Raw genomic sequence first — 22,409 nt, 5'->3', positions numbered from 1 at the left:
TATTTTCTTATCTGTTGTTTTATATATATATATATATATATATATATATATATATATATATATATATACACGAGGTCTGTCAATAAAGTATAGGTCCTTTTTATTTTTTTCAAAAACTCTATGGATTTCATTCATATGTTTTTACGTCAGACATGCTTGAACCCTGGTGCGCATGCGTGAGTTTTTCCACGCCTGTCGGTGACGTCATTTGTGAGCACTCCTTGTGGGAGGAGTCGTCCAGCCCCTCGTCAGAATTCCTTTGTCTGAGAAGTTGCTGAGAGACTGGCGCTTTGTTTGATCAAAATTTTTTCTAAACCTGTGAGACACATCGAAGTGGACACGGTTCGAAAAATTAATCTGGTTTTCGGTGAAAATTTTAACGGCTGATGAGAGATTTTGAGGTGATACTGTCGCTTTAAGGACTTCCCACGGAGCGAGACGTCGTGCAGCACTCCCAGGCGCCGTCGTCAGCCTGTTTCAAGCTGAAAACCTCCACATTTCAGGCTCTATTGATCTAGGACGTCGTGAGAGAACAGAGAAGTTTCAGAAGAAGTCGGTTTCAGCATTTTATCCGGATATTCCACTGTTAAAGGAGATTTTTTTAATGAAAGACGTGCGGGCGGATTGCAGCGTCGGCTTGCAGCCGCTGCGACGCTCCGCCACAGGAAAAACACCTCCGTTGGAAGCCTTAAGGACAAGTTGGAACATGTCCAGCTGTTAAACAATTTCTCAGATACTCACTCCACTGAAAGCCATCAAAAGCCGCCTGGATTTTACAAATGGTTATCAACGCGGAGGTGTTTCTCCTGTGCCGCCGCACCGCGCGCGTCCACACGTCTTTCATTAAACAAATCTCCTTTAATAGTGGAATATCCGGATAAAATGCTGAAACTGACTTCTTCTGAAACTTCTGTTCTTTTTTTTTTTTTTTTTAAAGCAATTAAGCTGAAAGCAATAATGCGTGACTTTTGCATGTGGATGTGACAACAGATCAGTGGTTCACAGGGAGGAGAATGGGGGGGATCAGGTCACTTTTTAAAATGTATGCTTTAAATTTAAATTGCTTAAGACAGGAAGACTAAATAAAATATGCTAATAAAGTTTAAAAAATTTTGAATTTTTAAATATTATGAACTAATCATCTTTAATGAGACCTCATATTGGAGTCATCTCATCTCAGATTTTTAGAAAAGTTACTTCTTTCGGCTGCTCCCGTTAGGGGTTGACACAGCAGATTGATCGTTTTTATCTCACCCTGTCCTCTTAACTTCCTCTGTCACACCAATAACCTACATGTCCTCCCTCAGCACATCCATAAACCTCTTTTTCCTCCTGCCTGGTGGCTCCATCAGCATGCTTCTCACTATATATATGTAACGGAGGCCAGCAGGTGTCGCTGTGCAGATGTAGTTAGTAAACCTCACTCCCAACAGCTCAAAAGGATTCTCTGGTCACAAGGTTTCTGGTTAGAGAGTCCGACTACCATGCCGGAGCTCGTGAGTTCACGTCCCGAGGGGAGCGAATGGGTGGAGTCATAACACAACGCAGAGTGCAGCCACTACAATGGTGCCGTGACCTGGATGGGGGTGAGTGTAATGGAGGCCAGCAGGTGTCGCTGTGCAGATGTAGTTAGTAAACCTCACGCCCAACAGCTCAAAAGGATTCTCTGGTCACAAGGCCAGAGCCCTGGGTTTTAGCCTTCTGGTTAGAGAGTCCAACTCCCATGCCGGAGCTAGTGAGTTGCGTCCTGAGGGGAGCGAATGGGCGGAGTCATAACAACAATGCAGTGTGCAGCCGCTACATATACCCTTGGCCCATCCTCTGCACATCCAAACTATCTCAATCTCCTCACCTATTTGAACTTGTCTCCAAATCAGTGCTGTTCCTCTAACAAGTTCATTCCTAACCTTGTCCATTCTCATTACTCCCAGAGAGAATCTAAACATCTTCAACTCTGCCACCTTCAGCTCCGCCTCCTGTCTTTTGTTAGTGCGACCTAAGCCATACAACATAGCTGGTCTTTCTTTTAAACTTTCTCTTTCACTCTTGCAGTTTCCTTTCACCTTTCTCCACCCTGCCTGCACAGTCTTCTTCACCACTCCACAACACTCTCCATTACTTGGAGAGTTGACCAAAATATTTAAACTCATCTACTTTCACCACCTCTATTCCTTTAACTGCACTGTTCCACCAGGAGCCCTCTCATTCACACACAGTTTTGCCCTAAAGGACTTTCATTCCCTTTCCCTCCAGAGTGTATCTCCAGGCTAGTCTTATCCTAGACCAGGATGAGACCAGCTGCTCCTGCAAGTGCCTAGGTCAAAACGAAAGATCAGGGGGACAGGGCTTTTTCTGTTGTTGCTCCCAAACTGTGGAACAGCTTGCCTCTGGGTGTTACAGTGAACATCATAGCCCCATCGAGACTCCTGTCTGATCTTATCCATCAAACCATCGGCCTGGCATCCTAGGGCCTGGCGCCGGACTGACCTCAGGATGCCCTGCTTGTTGCTCCAATGATTGGAGGCCCTGCCTTTGTTGGAGGCCCCAAGCGTTGTGGTACTGGACACACTAAGTTTTAAGACCCAAAATGTTCTGCTTTTTAATTTCAGTTAAGGACTGTTTTTTGTTGATCTTCTGTTTATTTTTCCTTCTAAGAAAAACATTGTAACTGCTAGAATGTCCTAAGTAGTGTGTCACCCCTCTGAGTCTGGTCTGCTTGAGGTTTCTTCCTCATTATCATCAGAGGGAGTTTTTCTTTTTACTGCGTAAATGTTTTGTTGTGATAAATATCTCATATCTGCGCTTTGCCATTCAATTAGAAGTCTAACTTTTATAAGTCTCAATTTATCCCTTTTTAATTAGCCTCAGGTTTTCTTCACATCAGGTTCACATCCTGAGATATTTTGCAAGAGCAAATTCATAGGGTTTCCCCAGTTTTGTTTGATCTTTTTCACTTTCCTGTTCCACCACCAAGTTTCCTTGTTTTCATTCCTCTACCCAGATGTCAGACCTAGTACCCTGTCTCTTTCACACCTGCAGTCATTGTTTTCCAGAATCACTTCACCTGCCTATCTCACCTCCTCCCTGAATTTCACACGAGTCTTCTGATCCTTTGTTCCTCACATTTGATTCAGTCTCAGCATTAAAGTTGGAATTAAGTTGCTCCTTGTGACAACCAGGGCACTTATGACTCAGTGAAAATAAGGTTTGCCAAACGACCCATCCCCAACCATAGCCATTAAGAAAAAAGGTACTGAACTTTGAATTTTAATTTCTTAAAACAATTTTACAAACATGAGATGAAAAAGTTTGTTTAATGTGACAATAACTGCTCTCCAAACAGGAGATGAACCACTACAAGCTGTCAAGTCAAAAAACTACAGATTCACTTGTTCAAGAAAACATTTTTCTATGTAAAGTGTCAGATTCAATTTCTAAACTTTTATTACCATATTCAGCTTTAAGAAAGATGTAAATCAGCTTATACAGCATTCTTTCTATTAAGGCAAAGATACAATTAAGATTCTACTGCACTGCCAAAGATCAGCACACATACTTCTCTGAAGAAGATGATCTCCACAAAACAATGTTCTTATCTAATGTTAACATTACAAAAAGTCAAACTTGACCATATGAAACAGTAAAGCTCCATTTTTGGAAATTACAGAGCTTTCTCCTTCCACATGTTCACTGAATTTGCCGTGAGCGATGATCCATCACCATTTTCTTCATCTCACGGTCCATCTTCAAGTCACCAAGTGTGAGCTCATTCCTTGGACCAGCTGATGGATCATACCGGTGTCTACAAAAAAAAAAAAACAGTGACCATGAGAAAACTAGAAGCACTCAGAGTGCAGACCTCCGCCAAGGCCATAGGGTCACTGACGTCACATGGAATACCCTTTCGCAAAGAGACTTATTCCACATCATTTCACGCATCTGCCGTCGTGTTTCAGATTCAGTGGTTAACCCTCTGGGGTCCGAGGGCATTTTTTGGACAGTTCACTCGCCTGGCATAAATGTTTTATTATTGCTGTTAACAGCTCTCCCTGCACCCCACAATCAAGTTTTATGCCTCTTTTTCAGGACAACCTGTACTTTGAAAATATGTATGCTATAGTTGTGTTTTATAAGTGTAATACAGGCTTACAATTAGAAATAAGAAAGGAAAAAGTAAAGCGGAAAATAATTTTCCACACACATTTATTCAAAACACACAGCAAACTATAATACACAACTGTTTTGACACTTTATAAAGATAATTTGGGCTCTTGTGTGAAAGACTGTACAACAAAAAGGTTCAAACAATAAACAAATGCACATTTTGAACAATATATACAAAATGGTCTATGCGTTGTCTTCATTTCAAAGCAATTTCTGTCTGCTATTACACAAAGGTCACATCACAAACTTCTACTATGAAGTTGACTGTTCTGTCCTGCTCTGAAAGCAACATTCACACTTTGAGGCTCATTCAGTTTGGGGAGCGTCCCCTCCCCCCTCGCTCCATTGATATGGTAAATAGTGTTTTACGCGGGGGCAAGAGAGCTTGAGAGTTAACTTTTCAGCAGAAAAAGTAAGTTTCTATCTCATATCATTAAAAAGTTTAGAATTTAGGAAAACTTGATCTCAGCCGTCATATACGATGGCGTCGGCCCCAGAGGGTTAAACCCTTAGATCTTCAGCAAATGTATTTATAAAGAGAAACTGCATGAACTACACAAGTTTTTTTTTAATTTTCTAATGACAAGTTTATTCAATGAGGAGAAACAAATGCTAAATTATTGTTGTGTCATAACTTCATTATTGTTTAGCCTTTGTGAACATGCTGTCTTCATGAAGTTAGATGCAAAAATGTTGAAATTGGTCCTATCCTGCAATGATAAAGAATCCTTAAAAAAAATTACTGGATCCGGATCGTGTTCCGGATCATTACCAAAATTTAATGACTTCTAAGTTAGGCCAAGATACACCCCTGGTAAAAATTTCATTGAACTCCGTTGAGGATTTTTGAGTAATCCTGCTAACAAACCAACCAACCAGCGCAATCGAAAACATAACCTTCCTGGCGGATGTAACAAATCTAGCCTACAATGTCAATGCAACACTTTTTTTCGGTGGGGGGGGTGTCATGGTAGGTTTAGTCTATCATGTTTAAAACAAAAGTGACAGGGACATTGCTGCTTCTTTCTAATGCAGCCATATTATAGAAAGACTAACCTACACATTATTTAAATACAATTTTGTTTTATCACATTTTAAGGGGGCGACTTTTCTACAGGTTTAACTTAGGCCCAGATAAATATTGATTTAAATATTTTAGTTGTTAAAATTACTATTAAGTAGTAGTATGAAAAATATCTTCAACAGTGGACCTTTAATCAAGGGGTGTTGTTGAAGGCACGCCCCCCCCCCCAGCACCCTCTTTCCCTCTGGATTCGCCCCCATTTTACAGTCTGAGTAGGAACAATCAAGAATTTGTGTATTTATGTGGAAAGCATGACTTGATTGAGAAGTAAGAAGGTCTTATGAGTGCATTTTATGCTATGTCATCCTCAGAAAGATTTTTAAGTGTATTTTGAAAACAAAGAAAGAAAAAACACAAAGGCATTAGTTTGTGTCGTTATGCGTTGTGGGTCTTGCAGCTGTGTTTTCAGCTAGTTTAACCACAGCAAGAGCATTCGGAGACAAAGACTGAAAAAAATTTTTTAAAAATATCTTTGTAAAACTCTGCACTCTGCTCACTGTGTCGGTCGTCACCGCGCTGTGACACACTCAAACACACCGCTCCCCTTCCCCTGCAGCAGAGTACAGGAAGGACACAGAGGAAGAGACACAGGGACTCACTGCCAGGAGGAGGAAAAAACAATAAAACCAGACAGACAGACAGACAGACATTCTAAAAATTGATCTTTGAAGGTTCTGACCGTGGTAAATTTTATATCCCGTAGTGACGGAGTACTTTAATCCCTCTGTATGGTTGTGAGATGCTAACCAGGACCAAAGCTAGATGTGGACCCTAGGGTATCATTGGAATGGACCGTGTTAAACAAGAGGTTAAGAGGTTTCTTTCAAGACGAGAAGTATCACTAACACTCAGGGTTAGCTTTGACATTTTGGCCATGTGTTGCATTTCTCATGGAATGATCCAGCCTAGTGGTGCCAAGACAGAGGGGGTGTCCGCATTTCACCTGTCTGCAGCAGACAGATGATTACCTTCCAGAGGTGGTGATGGACTTGTTCTCAGTCTGGATGGTTGCCAGACCATCCAGGGGAGGTAATGGTCTAGTGGTTAAGGCGTTGAGCTTGAGGCCAGAAGATCCTTGGTTCAAATCCAAGCCTGACCGGAAATTACTAAGGGCCCTTGGGTAAGGTCCTTAATCCGCTAGTTGCTCCCGGTGTGTAGTGAGCGCCTTGTATGGCAGCACCCTGACATCGGGGTGAATGTGAGGCATTATTGTAAAGTGCTTTGAGCGTCTGATGCAGATGGAAAAGCACTATATAAATGCAGTCCATTTACATTTATTTACCATTTGCCACACGAGACCAGAGGCAGTTCTGTGGTGTGGCGGATGCAGCTACACACAACACTGGTGCATGCTTCCAGACCTAGAGCACCATAGCTTCAAGTTCTACTCAAGTCTCTTTGATAAAAAGGTTGTCGTGCTCAAAAGGTGCAACAGTGACGATTTTCTAGAATTAGTGGCGGTAAAAACTGACTTTACCGTTTGAGATGCTCCTCGATGGCTTTCCGCTCATACACTGTGCCATAGATTGTTTTGACAGGATCAACAAACATCTTCTTGGTAAGCGGACAGATGAGATGTCGGGGTATGTACTGTGGCAGCGCATCCACCAATTCCTAAAGTAAATAAATAAAAAAGATATTAGACTATACATTCTTTAAGAAAAATGCCAGACACCACAACTGTGACAGTTAGCTGTAAAACTGCTTTAACATTGTTACAAGATGACAAATGCTCATTATTCACCTTCTCAATGTCATCCAATGAGCTCCCTGCAGCTTCTTTTGTACATTTTTTGGCTTCCCGTTCATAAGTCTCACGATTGGTCAGGAACTCCTCAGCCAAAATGCTTTCAAAGGACACACAAACAAAGCTCATCTCAATTACAGTAGTGTTCAGAATAATAGTAGTGCTATGTGACTAAAAAGATTAATCCAGGTTTTGAGTATATTTCTTATTGTTACATGAGAAACAAGGTACCAGTAGATTCAGTAGATTCTCACAAATCCAACAAGACCAAGCATTCATGATATGCACACTCTTAAGGCTATGAAAGTGGGCTATTAGTAAAAAAAACAAAAAAAACAACAAAAAAAAAGTAGAAAAGGGGGTGTTCACAATAATAGTAGCATCTGCTGTTGACGCTACAAACTCAAAACTATTATGTTCAAACTGCTTTTTTAGCAATCCTGTGAATCACTAAACTAGCATCTACTTGTATAACCACAGTTTTTCATGATTTCTTCACATCTGTGAGGCATTAATTTTGTTGGTTTGGAACCAAGATTTTGCTGGTTTACTAGTGTGCTTGGGGTCATTGTCTTGTTGAAACACCCATTTCAAGGGCATGTCCTCTTCAGCATAAGGCAACATGACCTCTTCAAGTATTTTGACATATCCAAACTGATCCATGATACACTGGTATGCGATATATAGGCCCAACACCATAGTAGGAGAAACATGCCCATATCATGATGCTTGCACCACCATGCTTCACTGTCTTCACTGTGAACTGTGGCTTGAATTCAGAGTTTGGGGGTCATCTCACAAACTGTCCGCGGCCCTTGGACCCAAAAAGAATTTTATTCTCATCAGTCCACAAAATATTCCTCCATTTCTCTTTAGGCCTCTTTGGCAAATTGTAACCTCTTCTGCACATGTCTTTTTTTTTTTAACAGAGGGACTTTGCGGGGGATTCTTGCAAATAAATTAGCTTCACACAGGCGTCTTCTGTCACAGCACTTACAGGTAACTCCAGACTGTCTTTGATCATCCTGGAGCTGATCAATGGGTGAGCCTTTGCCATTCTGGTTATTCTTCTATCCATTTTGATGGTTGTTTTCCGTTTTCTTCTACGCGTCTGTTTTTTTTTTTTGTCCGTTTTAAAGCAATGGAGATCATTGTAGATGAACAGCCTATAATTTTTTGCACCTGCGTATAAGTTTCCCCCCTCTCCAATCAACTTTTTAATCAAACTATGAAAGCCTGAGGAAAATGGGACGTTCAAGACATTGTTCAGAAGAACAGCAAAGCGAAAAGCATGTTCAACAGGTGCTGGCTTCATCCTTACATAGGGGACACCTGATTCTCACCTGTTTGTTCCACAAAATTGACAAACTCACTGACTGAATGCCACACTACTATTATTGTGAACACCCCCTTTTCTACTTTTTTTTTTAACTAACAGCCCAATTTCATAGCCTTACGAGTGTGCATAACATGAATGCTTGGTCTTGTTGGATTTGTGAGAATCTACTGAATCTACTGGTACCTTGTTTCCCATGTAACAATAAGAAATATACTCAAAACCTGGATTAATCTTTTTAGTCACATAGCACTACTATTGTGCTGTCCTCACAACACGTGTCTGTATGTTGCTAGACAGCCAGCGAACCATAAAGAAAACTCCGTACACAAGGCTTGCTTTTCTTGCTTTAGTCACCCTTTCTTGTTCACATACAAATGTAACAAAAATGTATGATGTGATGCGTGGTAACTGTAACAAACAAAGAAAACCGCAATTACTAGCCTGAACACGCAAACTACGGCCATATCACAAATAAAACCAAAACTTGGAAAGTTAACACTATGTCACGGGGCCATTGACTTCACCTGTGTGTGTGTGTGTGTGTGTGTGTGTGTGTGTGTGTGTGTGTGTGTGTGTGTGTGTGTGTGTGTGTGTGTGTGTGTGTGTGTGTGTGTGTGTGTGTGTGTGTGTGTGTGTGTGTGTGTCTGCAACCCCATCTGGATAATTAGGGATGAGGGAAAGGTGTGTAAAAGGCAGGGAGAGATAGGGTGCGAGGTGGAGCGGCGAGTCTTCAGGAGCTGAGAGGCACGAGGACGGAAGGGTAGTGGACCAGATCGAGCGTGCACGGAAGGACACCGCTGGGATAACCGAGTGGACACGTCGTGGGAACGGTGGAGGGGGAGCGTTTGCCAACCCCCCTCCTCTCAGCTAAGTGCCTTTTTGATGCTTCATTCGGCTGGACTTTGTGCTGTTTGTTTAGCGTTTGGCGTGATTGCTGTGGAGTTAAGCAGTAATCCTGCCTTAAGTGACGAGCCTGTGTTTATCGGTCGTCGACCAATCCATTCACAGTTTGGTCGTTTTGCAGCCCGCCCCTTTTCTCTTTAGGAGAGCAGATTGAGCGTGGATGAGCAAGGGAGGGGGAGAGAGAGACTGGACGCGCGCCGTTATCTAAATGAACCTTTTAGATAAGAGTATTTGTGGGTTTGTTTGTTTTTTTATTCATTTGTTTTCCTAATTTTATTTTATTTTTTCTTAACATTTGACGTTGTGGTTTAATAGAGATTACTCCCCTTGGACCGGAGGCTTCTAAATTGGGGCATTTGCCCCGTTACAACTACATAAGTAGTTTGATGCTTTGTACACGTAAGTACTCAAAGACAAAAATTTCCCAAGGTTCAAGTGTTTAGAAGAAGTCAGCGTGTTCATGAGGCTGTTCAACCACGTTTTTCTCTGCAAAACTAGCTTGCATGCACCAACAGGAAAAAAAAAAAAGATTGTCCATGATAGACAGGAGCGCTCACTCCGCTGCTACAAAAACGATCCTCTCAGAGGCGATGTCTCACCTTGTTTTCCCTTAAACATACAAGGTCTGTCCATAAAGTATAGGTCCTTTTTTTATTTTTTTCAAAAACTATATGGATTTCATTCATATGTTTTTACGTCAGACATGCTTGAACCCTGGTGCGCATGCGTGAGTTTTTCCACGCCTGTCGGTGACGTCATTCGCCTGGGAGGAGTCGTCCAGCCCCTCGTCAGAAGAGAGATGATGAGAGATGAGAGATTTTGAGGTGATACTGTCGCTTTAAGGACTTCCCACGGAGCAGGATGTCGTGCAGCGCTCCCAGGCGCCGTCGTCAGCCTGTTTCAAGCTGAAAAGCTCCACATTTCAGGCTCTATTGATCCAGGACGTTGTGAGAGAACATAAGTTTCAGAAGTCGGTTTCAGCATTTTATCCGGATATTCCACTGTTAAAGGAGATTTTTTTTTTTTAATGAAAGACGTGCGGACGGGTCCGCGCGTCGGGACGCAGCCGGCGCGGTGGCACAGGAAAAACACATCCGTGTTGATAACCATTTGTAAAATCCAGGCGGCTTTTGATGGCTTTCAGTGGAGTGAGTATATGAGAAACTGTTTAACAGCTGGACATGTTCCAACTTGTCCTTAAGGCTTCCAACAGAGGTGTTTTTCCTGTGGCGGAGCGTCGCGGCGGCTGCGAGCCGACGCTGCAATCCGCCCGCACGTCTTTCATTAAAAAATCTCCTTTAACAGTGGAATATCCGGATAAAATGCTGAAACCGACTTCTTCTATTCTCTCACGACGTCCTGGATCAATAGAGCCTGAAATGTGGAGCTTTTCAGCTTGAAACAGGCTGACGCCGCCGCCTGGGAGTGCTGCACGACATCCTGCTCCGTGGGAAGTCCTTAAAGCGACAGTATCACCTCAAAATCTCTCATCAGCCGTTAAAATGTTCCCCGAAAACCATCTTAATTGTTTGAACCGTGTCCACTTCGATGTGTCTCACAGGTTTAGAAAAAAATTTGATCAAACAAAGCGCCAGTCTCTCAGCAACTTCTCAGACAAAGGAATTCGGTCGAGGGGCTGGACGACTCCTCCCACAAGGAGTGTTCACAGGCGAATGACGTCACCGACAGGCGTGGAAAAACTCGCGCATGCGCACGAGGGTTCAAGCATGTCTGACGTAAAAACATATGAATGAAATCCATATAGTTTTTGAAAAAAATAAAAAGGACCTATACTTTATGGACAGCCCTAGTATTTTCTGAACTTTTCCACCATAAATTATACAATATTTATAACCAGTTTTTAACTTTCACAAATCCTAATTAACAAATTTAAACCACATGAAATTATTACTGTCTTACACACAAAGACATGACAACTATTATTCAGAACACTACTGTATACAAGAAGTCAATATGCTGCATACAACAGTCAATGTACAGCAGTTATTGGAATAAAGATGGTACGAATGTCCACAAAGTCCAGAGGTTTCAAATGAGCATATCTGCAACCACAGTGTAACATAATTGTGACAGCTACAGCTCCGAATTGGCTCTGCTGGCTGACGGCTCGACACACATGCAGATGATTGACACAGACTGAGGAAGTGCAAGCGAACATGTACAGCAATCAGAAAAAAAGCCAACCTGTCTAATGGATCATCAGGCTCAGGGATGATGAGCAGTCCGTAAACTGCATCAAGAATTTCCCTCATGGTGATATGGGCGTTGAAGTTGCGGTCAAATATGTTGTGGCAGATGCGCCCCACACTGTTGACATTGCAGTGGTATACCTTTATTTATGTTAAGAAAATCATTCATTTTAAATAAGGGAGTCAGCAGTCAGAGTGTGAGGCAGGGTGCACCCTGGACAGGATGCCAGGACTGAAGTGACTGTGCGGTTGCAGGGCCACATATAGAAACGAATGCATTCACACCCATGGGGTCAATTTAAAGTTTCCAATTCACCGAACCTGCATATCTTTGGATGTGGGAGGAAGCTGGAGCACCTGGAGGGAACCCATGCTAACACGGGGAGAACATGCAAACTCCCCACAGAAAGGCCCCAGGTGGGAATCAATCTCACCCCCTCCTTCTATGAGACAGTGTTAACTCCTAATCCACCGTGCCACTAAGAAAAATCTGTGTATTCTTCAACAAGCAACATCAGACTTTGGAAATAGGGGAAACAAAAACAAAAACTGACAAGATAATTTCAAGCTACATGCAACTTCAACAACAGCTGCTCTTAATTTTCATCATAAATGTGACAGGATGACATCACACAACAATCAAACGTGTCCAGCAGGTACACAGTAAATTTTACTCTGCAACTCAAAAACAAAAATAATCTTTTTGTGAATCTCCACATTAAAATGGTCTCTAATGATGGAAAAACCAAGCTAGTTTTGCTTTTGTAATATCTGGTCTATGGGATATTACAAAAGCAAAACTAACTCGGTTTTTCCATCATTCAAGGCCATTTTAATGTGGAGATTCAAAAAATGAATATTGTTTTTGAGTTAGGTTCACAAACTGGAGGTAGCGGAGTAATTTGGTGATCGAGCTGTTCATTCACTCTTTTTAAAACATGTCCAGGCTTTTTGACATTGCCTCCGAAAATGTAACGTGTCAAATATTTAAAATGCTGTCAGATTATTTGTAATATGCAGCAACAATTCTGGACACCAATTATACAACATGTCCATGATGTAGAAATGATATAAAGCTATGTTAAGAAGGATACACGTGTTACAAATCGGACGAGTGGAGGCTTCACTGGGTATTCGGGACCAAACTGGCAGTACAGCTCAAAGACCCCGTTCTCATACGAGGTGTCAGGAGGGCCTTGCATAAGAAGCCGCCAGAATGCTGAAAGCAAGAAGAATCATAAGAACAGGAAAACCTCCATGTTTCCGTAGAGGCACGGTCAGTCAGCTTTCTATAGAACTCTGTTGAAGATCAAACAGATGACGCTTGTACTCGCCATTTTTGTCGGACAGAACCAGTGTAACTTTAGACCTGAGCCATCAATAAAACTTTGTACGACATTCACATTACAGCGTGTCACTCACTGAAGTCCGACTCTGATGGAAAGACTCGGAAGAATGGATGTGGGTCACAGTGCAAACTCTTCAGCTCCTCCAGAACACGTTTCTCCTTCTCCATGAACTGTCCCACTTTTGTCTTTTTCAGGGCACTAGTTTGAAAAAGAGGATGACTGTTTTAAGCTTTTTTTGAGACAGGTTACAAGCCAACAAATGTATTTTTTTTTTTAAATCATTTGTATCCATGACAACACTTTCTACCGCATTATCTGTAAGCGACTGAATTTTCTAGAGCACAAGTTTGAGAGGTCTTTATAGTCCAGAAAATACAGTAACATTTTAGTTGTTTAAATTCCAAAACAGTAATGCACAATATAACTAGACACTAACAGACATAACTACAGTTCTGTGATGGAGACAAATAAAAAAAAAAAGCTTTTTTCCCCCCTGCAACAGTAATGGGTTTTTGGGGAAAAACAAAAACAAATGACCAAATAAAAATGTGCCGTATCCCCGCACTACTATGTTAAGTTGGTGTCTTTTTATTTATTTAGTTTATAGTATAAGTAATGAAGTCTGGGAGTCACTTCTGTAGCAAAAGACTGGTGCTTTCACTATTTTTTATAGTCTATTTATATTATGAAAGATGTCACATTACAGTTGGCATGTTGTGTATTAACTCTCATTTTCAAAAGGAACCCTCCTCTAGCCTTCCCTTATTCACCACCAAGAAATAGTTTCAATCAGACGAAGTGTTCATTAGTTACTGGGCGGAAACAAAAATCAAGATGGCGTCCATAGCGGCTGTACTGGATAAAAGACTACTGCCATTGTCAAAGGGAACCTTCCTCTGCTCTCCCCAAACACAAGACCAAGAAACTGTTTCAATCAGACAAGATGTTCTTTCCTCACTGTGAGGAAATGAGAAGTTTACAGACAGATGCCTGGATGAAAACATAATGCCCCAACCTTGTTGAGCAACAACCACAATAAGTACAAGCTAACTGGAATGTTCCTGAGCAAATTAAAAAAAAAAAAAAGACGGCAACAACAACTGGTTTAATGGACAAGAGTCATCAAAGGTTGGAACGTTCCATCACTCACCTTTCTGTGGGCATCACTTTGGTGCTCATCTGACTTGGCAAAGATGTCTCTGGGTATTTATCATAGCCACGCGTGGCAAACATCTTAGTTAAAACACGCTGTCAAAGCACAGAGAAAAACCATCACATGCATATAAAATGTGAAAAACTGTCACACATTTCATTTTCAAAGCATTTCAGAGGAGCACTGAAGCGCCATGACAGACCTCAGTGATGGTGGATGGGTCCAGTTTTTCCTTAGGTTTCCTCTGCTCTAGAGAAAGAACAGTCTCGATCTCAAAGAGCTTCAGACCATCTTTAGTCGTTTCTGGCTTGAAACAGCAGCCACCTGGAAGCAACACGGATGTGCAGAGCAGAGAATTTAGTAAGTGTTCACACAGCTCGCAAAGTCAAAACATGAAAGTGTTACACCAGACTGAGTTCATTAAACAACCAGATTTCTGCAATAAGCTGCTTAACAGCAACGCTGTAACAACACAGTGTCAATTTAGTTGCGTCTTACCACTAACAGAAAACCAATAAATTTATGATTCTGACTGTAGCGGTTTCAGTCTGACGTTGGGAAATTTGAATCATGTTTACATGCTGAAGAGCTAATAAACATCACTGAAAAGTTAAAAACCGGTGCATTTCTAGTGATCTGTGAAAGCTTTAATTGTAACACTGAAGACTGAGGAAAAACAAACCTGTTGCATTGCTGATTCCATGCAGCATTGTGTTTTCCACTTCTCCAAGGAGGACTGAATCCACAATGATGTTGGATTTTAGCAGTTTGACTGTGACAGCAACTGGTTCTATTGAGGATCTATGGAAGGGGGGAGGGGGTGAAGAAAGCCCCATAAAACAACCTATGTATCTTATTCATACACAACCCCAAATCATTTAAAAGTTGGGTCGATATGGAAACTGCAAATCAAAACCAAATACAGTGATCCTTACCTTTGACTTCTATTTCATCGCAGACAGTATGAACCCAAGATGGTTAATGTGTTTTATGAGCAACCACATTTTATTTGTTAATATATGTCCATTTCTGCATTTAAGGTCTGCAACACATGTGGCCAAGTGGTTAATGTGCTTGGTTTCAGTGCAGAAGGTTCCGGGTTCAAATCCCACCCCTGCCACATTTGTCCATGTAATGTGGAGTTGCGTCAGGAAGGGCATCCGGCGTAAAACCTGTGCCAATTCAACATGCAGATCCACCTTGGATTTGTTGTGGCGACCACGAGTGCAAACAAAGGAGCAGCCGAAAGGACTTACTAACACATTCTAATAAAAGTTTGCATTTTCTATTTCGTCCCAGCTTTTTCTAATTTGGGGTTGTACCATGTTAAATGCACACAATGTTATTGGAGAAGGTGGTAATAAGGTCCCTCCCCATAAAAAGGATTTTGAAAATAATGAAAACCTCTTGCTTGCTCATTCATCTTCTGTATTTTAAACTCAATAATATAGATCATGACATAAAATGACAAATGGTACATTACAATGGTAAGATCTCTTCTGATGGTTAAGTACAACAACAGACTCCAATCTGTTTTTAATGTCTGTACAGACCAGACTTGAAGCTTGTCAGACTTTTGCATTCCCTGATAACAACATGGGTCCTCACTGTATAAACTAGGATTTTAAAGTCCTGTTGCTGGTCTATAAAATTGTTCATAGACTGGCTCCTTCCTACCTGGCAGACCTGGTCAAGCCCTATGTACTGGCGCAGCCCTTGCGTTCGCAAGGAGCAGGAGTTCTGTGTGTTCCAAGAGTGAATAAAAAGTCTGTGGGGGTATAGAGCCTTCCGTGGCCCTACTCTCTGGAAAGATCTACCTGCATCTATAAGGCAGTCCAACACGGTGGAGGCTTTTATATCAAGATTGAAGAGCCACTTTTTTAGACTGTCATCGTTAATTTATTATGTTTGCTTTGTAATTTCTTTTTATTCTATGTTTTTACCTTTTTACTGTGCCCTTTTTTATTTTAATTCACTTTGTGCTGCGTGAAGCACCTTGAGGCGACTGTCGTGAGCTGGCGCTATATAAATTAATACAATTTAATTGAATTGATAGGACCATTTATGCTAAAGGTGCTTATGACTTTTCCATCACATGGGACATAGTGTCATCAAATAACCAATATCTGAAGAAGAGACGATGTAAGTGCTTCATAAGCCCTGAGGCCTGTTGACGTCACTGCTCATCTTTGGATTCCGTAGCGTCAAATGGAGAGAGTCTACAACTACAACTCCCCCTGGAAAGGACGTTAGTCTGATGTTGGATATTTTGTGAGTGGAGGCCAGTTTCCATCTACAGCTGGATGGTTTGAGTCACTGTATATCAAGTGTCTTGTCCAAGGACAGAGACAGGTAGGATGAAGGGCATTTGAACCCAGGTCCACATATTGGCAGGCCAGCTCCTTATCCACCCAGCTACACGCTCGACTGATCTGATTAAGAGTCAGAATTGTCAATGTGCACATTCCTTATTTCCATGACTTGATCTTTTGGTCTGGGACAGTATAAACACAATAGCAAAGTTCAATAAGATAAAGAAGAAAGAAATTTACCCAGAGTCATTGCCATCAGTGAGACATATGATGCGAAGTCGACAATCTGGAAATTTCAACTTGACCTTTTCCAACTCTGATACCCCACGTCGTAGAGCATCATACAGTAGAGTGCATCCATTTGCCTCAACCGTACGTATATGTTCCTGCATACAATAATAAAAAAACAAAACAGGCTTCAGCCCTCAAAGAATGGATTAATCTCGACAGCATTTATTACCTTGATACAAATGATCCATAACTAATTTTTTTCTCTTTTTATAAACCATTATTAGCTGTATGTGGAGGTGTGCAGCAGTGCACGCTCCTTATGCAAAAAACAGCAGGTGGTCAACAACTCGTACACAGGCACAGACATGTCCCACACACCAGGTTTTCTTTTTTTTTTTAATCTGCAAACCCTAAAAACAGAGCTGTGCACATTATCTTTGGATCACCTGCTTTGTCACAAGGATAATGTGCAATGCAGAGTGAGTTTCACAAATGTGTCCATGCTGGAGATTAATATACTGTAAGAATGTTTCTCAATGCATAACACAAAATGGTTGATGCCCATCCAAAATGTCCTTGTAACCATCTCATCTTCAGTGGCGGTTTTTAGTACAGGCCATATGGGCCGCCGCCCGGCGAGCCATTTTTTTAGCCGGGCTGCAACATGGGCATGAGCACTGAACAAAAAAATAATCTCCACCACAAAATGGTTTTCTTGTAACTGTGTGTGGAATTGGAAAATTGGTGCCCCCTGCAGGCAGCTGCAGGGGCCCCGCTAAGAGTTCACAGAAGCAGTGAGAAGGTGAAAGAAAGGGGGAGTAACATGCTCAGGCGTGGTCCACAGTGCCTTGTGCGAGTAGACCCAACGATATTTCACAAAATAGTGACACAGATGAAGCATGCACATTTACCTTAAACCGCTCCAGATTTTCAGTAAATGTGTGCAGAGTTTTCACCATGGAGTCAAACTTCACAAGAGCAATGACGTGATGAAAATCATAAGCCATGGTCCTTGTTGCAAAGTTGTCAAAGAGCTCTTTCACAGCATTCATTTTTTGTATTTCTCCACTTCCATAGCACTCTTCTTCCATGGAAGAACTAGAATCTATCAGCACCTAATTAATGGGAAAACACACACACACACACACGGTTCAGTGTGCTATACCATTTTTAGTGGAACAAGTTGCTTACATTATTACATTTTACAACTCTTGAATGGCTAAAGTAGCCAAACTACTTTGAATCCCATGCAATTTGGCTTTTGTATACAACCCCTGGCAATAATTATGGAATCACCGGCCTCGGAGGATGTTGATTCAGTTGTTTAATTTTGTAGAAAAAAAGCAGATCACAGACATGACACAAAACTAAAGTCATTTCAAATGGCAACTTTCTGGCTTTTAAGAAATACTATAAGAAATCAAGAAAAAAATAAGGAATAAATTATGGAATAACCCTGTAAATTTTCATCCCCAAAACTAGGGGGAGGTGATGGTCTAGTGGTTAAGGTGTTCACACTTTGGAGAGCTGTTGCACCAAGTGGACTGACATGAATCATGGCTCCAACACGAGAGATGTCAACTGAAACAAAGGAGAGGATTATCAAACTCTTAAAAGAGGGTAAATCATCACGCAATGTTGCAAAAGATGTTGGTTGTTCACAGTCAGCTGTGTCTAAACTCTGGACCAAATACAAACATGGGAAGGTTGTTAAAGGCAAACATACTGGTAGACCAAGGAAGACATCAAAGAGTCAAGACAGAAAACTTAAAGCAACATGTCTCAAAAATCGAAAATGCACAACAAAACAAATGAGGAACGAATGGGAGGAAACTGGAGTCAACGTCTGTGACCGAACTGTAAGAAACCGCCTAAAGGAAATGGGATTTACATACAGAAAAGCTAAACGAAAGCCATCATTAACACCTAAACAGAAAAAAAACAAGGTTACAATGGGCTAAAGAAAAGCAATCGTGGACTGTGGATGACTGGATGAAAGTCATATTCAGTGATGAATCTCGAATCTGCACTGGGCAAGGTGATGATGCTGGAACTTTTGTTTGGTGCCGTTCCAATGAGATTTATAAAGACCCTTACCAAAAAATAGTACTGATAAGTATATAAAAAGTAAACTGGAAGTATACTTGAAACATACTTGTATGTACTACTTTTTGGTAAGGGGATGACTGCCTGAAGAGAACATGTAAATTTCCACAGTCATTGATGATATTGGGCTGCATGTCAGGTAAAGGCACTGGGGAGATGGCTGTCATTACATCATCAACAAATGCACAAGTTTACAGTGATATTTTGGACACTTTTCTTATCCCATCAATTGAAAGGATGTTTGGGGATGATGAAATCATTTTTCAAGATGATAATGCATCTTGCCATAGAGCAAAAACTGTGAAAACATTCCTTGCAAAAAGACACATAGGGTCAATGTCATGGCCTGCAAATAGTCTGGATCTTAAAATTGAAAATCTTTGGAAGTTGAAGAAAATGGTCCATGACAAGGCTCCAACCTGCAAAGCTTATCTGGCAACAGCAATCAGAGAAAGTTGGAGCCACATTGATGAAGAGTACTGTTTGTCACTCATTAAGTCCATGCCTCAGAGACTGCAAGCTGTTATAAAAGCCAGAGGTGGTGCAACAAAATACTAGTGATGTGTTGGAGCGTTCTTTTGTTTTTCATGATTCCATAGTTTATTCCTCAGAATTGAGTGATTCCATATTTTTTTCCCTCTGCTTGGTCTAAAAAAGTAACCGTTACTGACTGCCACATTTTTTTTTCCTGATTTCTTATAGTGTTTCTTAAAGCCAGAAAGTTGCCATTTGAAATGACTTTAGTTTTGTGTCATGTCTGTGATCTGCTTTTTTTTCTACAAAATTAAACAACTGAATGAACATCCTCCGAGGCCGGTGATTCCATAATTTTTGCCAGGGGTTGTATATTCAACTGAGACTGCCATAACAATGTTCATGGAAAAAGTGAAAAGTCATCTGGATAAAAATAATTACGTATGAGCAGTTTTCTTAGATTTGTGAAAAGCGTTTGAGCTAGTGAATCATAACATTCTATTATCAAAGTTGCAATCTTTTCATTTTTCTGAGGATGCCATAAAATGTATGGAATCTTATTTATCAAACAGAAAACAAGCACCATGGTTAATGGAATTAAATCCCCTTAGATTGTGCACTAGGAGTAACCCAAGGATCTATCTTGGGACCCATTTTAATTTCATTATTCATTAATGACATACCAAATGTTTCTAAGGGTGTAGACATACAACTTTACTCTGATGATGCGGTAATCTACACAAGTGCAAGATCACCTGAAGCAGCAGTTCAAACTCTTACATCAGCCCTAAATTATTCAAAATTTGCTTAACGGATTGTGTCTACAATTAAACATACAGAAAACTGTATTTTTCAAAAAAGACTTCAATACTGAGTGCTCCAATGTGTACAATGGAGATGAACTGCAGTTAGTCAGAGAATTCAAATATTTGGGAGTGTTGCTGGACTCACTCTCCTTCCAAAATCATGTTAAAATGATAACTAAAATAAGAAAATATGTCTAACTTCAACCAAATAAGAAGGTGAGTGACAGATCAGGCTGCTATGATGTTTTTACATTGTATGTTTGTTTTTTTTTCCCCTCATGTACAGTAGTGTTCAGAATAATAGTAGTGCTATGTGACTAAAAAGATTAATCCAGGTTTTGAGTATATTTCTTATTGTTACATGGGAATCAAGGTACCAGTAGATTCTGTAGATTCTCACAAATCCAACAAGACCAAGCATTCATGATATGCACACTCTTAAGGCTATGAAATTGGGCTATTAGTAAAAAAAAAGTAGAAAAGGGGGTGTTCATAATAATAGTAGCATCTGCTGTTGACGCTACAAACTCAAAACTATTATGTTCAAACTGCTTTTTTAGCAATCCTGTGAATCACTAAACTAGTATTTAGTTGTATAACCACAGTTTTTCATGATTTCTTCACATCTGCGAGGCATTAATTTTGTTGGTTTGGAACCAAGATTTTGCTCATTTACTAGTGTGCTTGGGGTCATCCTCTTCTTGAAACACCCATTTCAAGGGCATGTCCTCTTCAGCATAAGGCAACATGACCTCTTCAAGTATTTTGACATCCAAACTGATCCATGATACCTGGTATGCGATATATAGGCCCAACACCATAGTAGGAGAAACATGCCCACATCATGATGCTTGCACCACCATGCTTCACTGTCTTCACTGTGAACTGTGGCTTGAATTCAGAGTTTGGGGGTCGTCTCACAAACTGTCTGCGGCCCTTGGACCCAAAAAGAACAATTTTACTCTCATCAGTCCACAAAATATTCCTCCATTTCTCTTTAGGCCAGTTGATGTGTTCTTTGGCAAATTGTAACCTCTTCTGCACGTCTTTTATTTAACAGAGGGACTTTGCGGAGGATTCTTGCAAATAAATTAGCTTCACACAGGCGTCTTCTAACTGTCACAGCACTTACAGGTAACTCCAGACTGTCTTTGATCATCCTGGAGCTGATCAATGGGTGAGCCTTTGCCATTCTGGTTATTCTTCTATCCATTTTGATGGTTGTTTTCCGTTTTCTTCCACGCGTCTGTTTTTTTTTTTTTGTCCTTTTTAAAGTATTGGAGATCATTGTAGATGAACAGCCTATAATTATTTGCACCTGCGTATAAGTTTTCCCCTCTCCAATCAACTTTTTAATCAAATTACGCTGTTCTTCTGAACAATGTCTTGAACGTCCCATTTTCCTCAGGCTTTCAAAGAGAAAAGCATGTTCAACAGGTGCTGGCTTCATCCTTAAATAGGGGACACCTGGTTCACACCTGTTTGTTCCACAAAACTGACAAACTCACTGACTGAATGCCACACTACTATATTGTGAACACCCCCTTTTCTACTTTTTGTTTTTACTAATAGCCCAATTTCATAGCCTTAAGAGTATGCATATCATGAATGCTTGGTCTTGTTGGATTTGTGAGAATCTACTGAATCTACTGGTACCTTGTTTCCCATGTAACAATAAGAAATATACTCAAAACCTGGATTAATCTTTTTAGTCATAGCACTACTATTGTGCTGTCCTCACAACACGTGTCTGTATGTTGCTAGACAGCCAGCGAACCACAAAGAAAACTCCTTCTGGATAAAAGACCATTTTCATATCGCCACTGTAAAATCTTAAAGTATAACCTATTTAGCTTTGAAAATTTTATAAAATTTAAAAGTGCTTGTCTAATATACAAAACCTTACATGGGTTGGCTCCTCTACCTCTTATAAACTATATTAAATATAGAACTGGTCTGAGGGTCACCAGGGCTGAGTAGAGGGGACTGAAGTTTTGCACAAAATGTTCTGTCCTACAAAGGCAGTGTGAAATGGAACGCTTTGCCAACTACAGTGAGGGAGGCCCCAAGCTTTAAAGCTTTCAAAAGCCACCTAAAGGAGTGGCTTAGGTCAAATAAAAAAATGTAATCATTATGAACTCGGTTGTAGAAACTAAGAAGAACCCTCCGGAAATGTGCAATGCACTACAGCACTTTAGAAGTTATTGTTTTTAATATTTTGCTTTTAAAGATACACAAATGTATGAAATTAGACTTGCAATTAAATTAATGGATTCCAATTGAATTGTAATTATGATTTTGTAGGTTTTTATTTTTTATATTTTATATCTGTGCGCCCTCCTTTGCCTGTGTTTGTGTAAGAGACCCGTTCATGCTCTGACCAAGTTGGTGCCTATGTCCTCTTGTTTCCTGTCTCTTATCCAGTCTTGTGTCTTGTTGTAGTATAGTGACCCCTATGTAATGTAGTCGGTTGTTGTAGTATTGTAAGTTCCTGTGACGTTTCGTGTGTTCTTACTGAAAACTGTTTACTA

General features: G+C 40.7%; 1 protein-coding gene across 1 annotated transcript in view; it reads right to left on the bottom strand.

Moving 5' to 3' along the window:
* Window positions 1–3,674: 3,674 nt before the first annotated feature.
* The window catches only part of LOC117521492, a 76,431-nt gene continuing 57,696 nt past the window's right edge, over window positions 3,675–22,409 (bottom strand). The window contains exons 15-25 of the mRNA XM_034182798.1: window positions 17,404–17,607; window positions 16,502–16,647; window positions 14,632–14,750; window positions 14,152–14,273; window positions 13,947–14,044; window positions 12,870–12,994; window positions 12,542–12,666; window positions 11,443–11,588; window positions 6,993–7,095; window positions 6,726–6,862; window positions 3,675–3,802 (exon numbers count right to left, since the gene is read on the bottom strand). Of these exons, the coding sequence (XP_034038689.1) occupies window positions 3,688–3,802; window positions 6,726–6,862; window positions 6,993–7,095; window positions 11,443–11,588; window positions 12,542–12,666; window positions 12,870–12,994; window positions 13,947–14,044; window positions 14,152–14,273; window positions 14,632–14,750; window positions 16,502–16,647; window positions 17,404–17,607 (1,440 nt within the window). The 3' untranslated portion in view covers window positions 3,675–3,687. The remainder of the gene's footprint in view (window positions 3,803–6,725; window positions 6,863–6,992; window positions 7,096–11,442; window positions 11,589–12,541; window positions 12,667–12,869; window positions 12,995–13,946; window positions 14,045–14,151; window positions 14,274–14,631; window positions 14,751–16,501; window positions 16,648–17,403; window positions 17,608–22,409) is intronic.

Source organism: Thalassophryne amazonica, chromosome 12 (genome assembly GCF_902500255.1).
Source record: "Thalassophryne amazonica chromosome 12, fThaAma1.1, whole genome shotgun sequence".
Classification (NCBI taxonomy): Eukaryota; Metazoa; Chordata; class Actinopteri; order Batrachoidiformes; family Batrachoididae; genus Thalassophryne; species Thalassophryne amazonica.
This window is presented reverse-complemented; position numbering and strand designations above follow the sequence as displayed.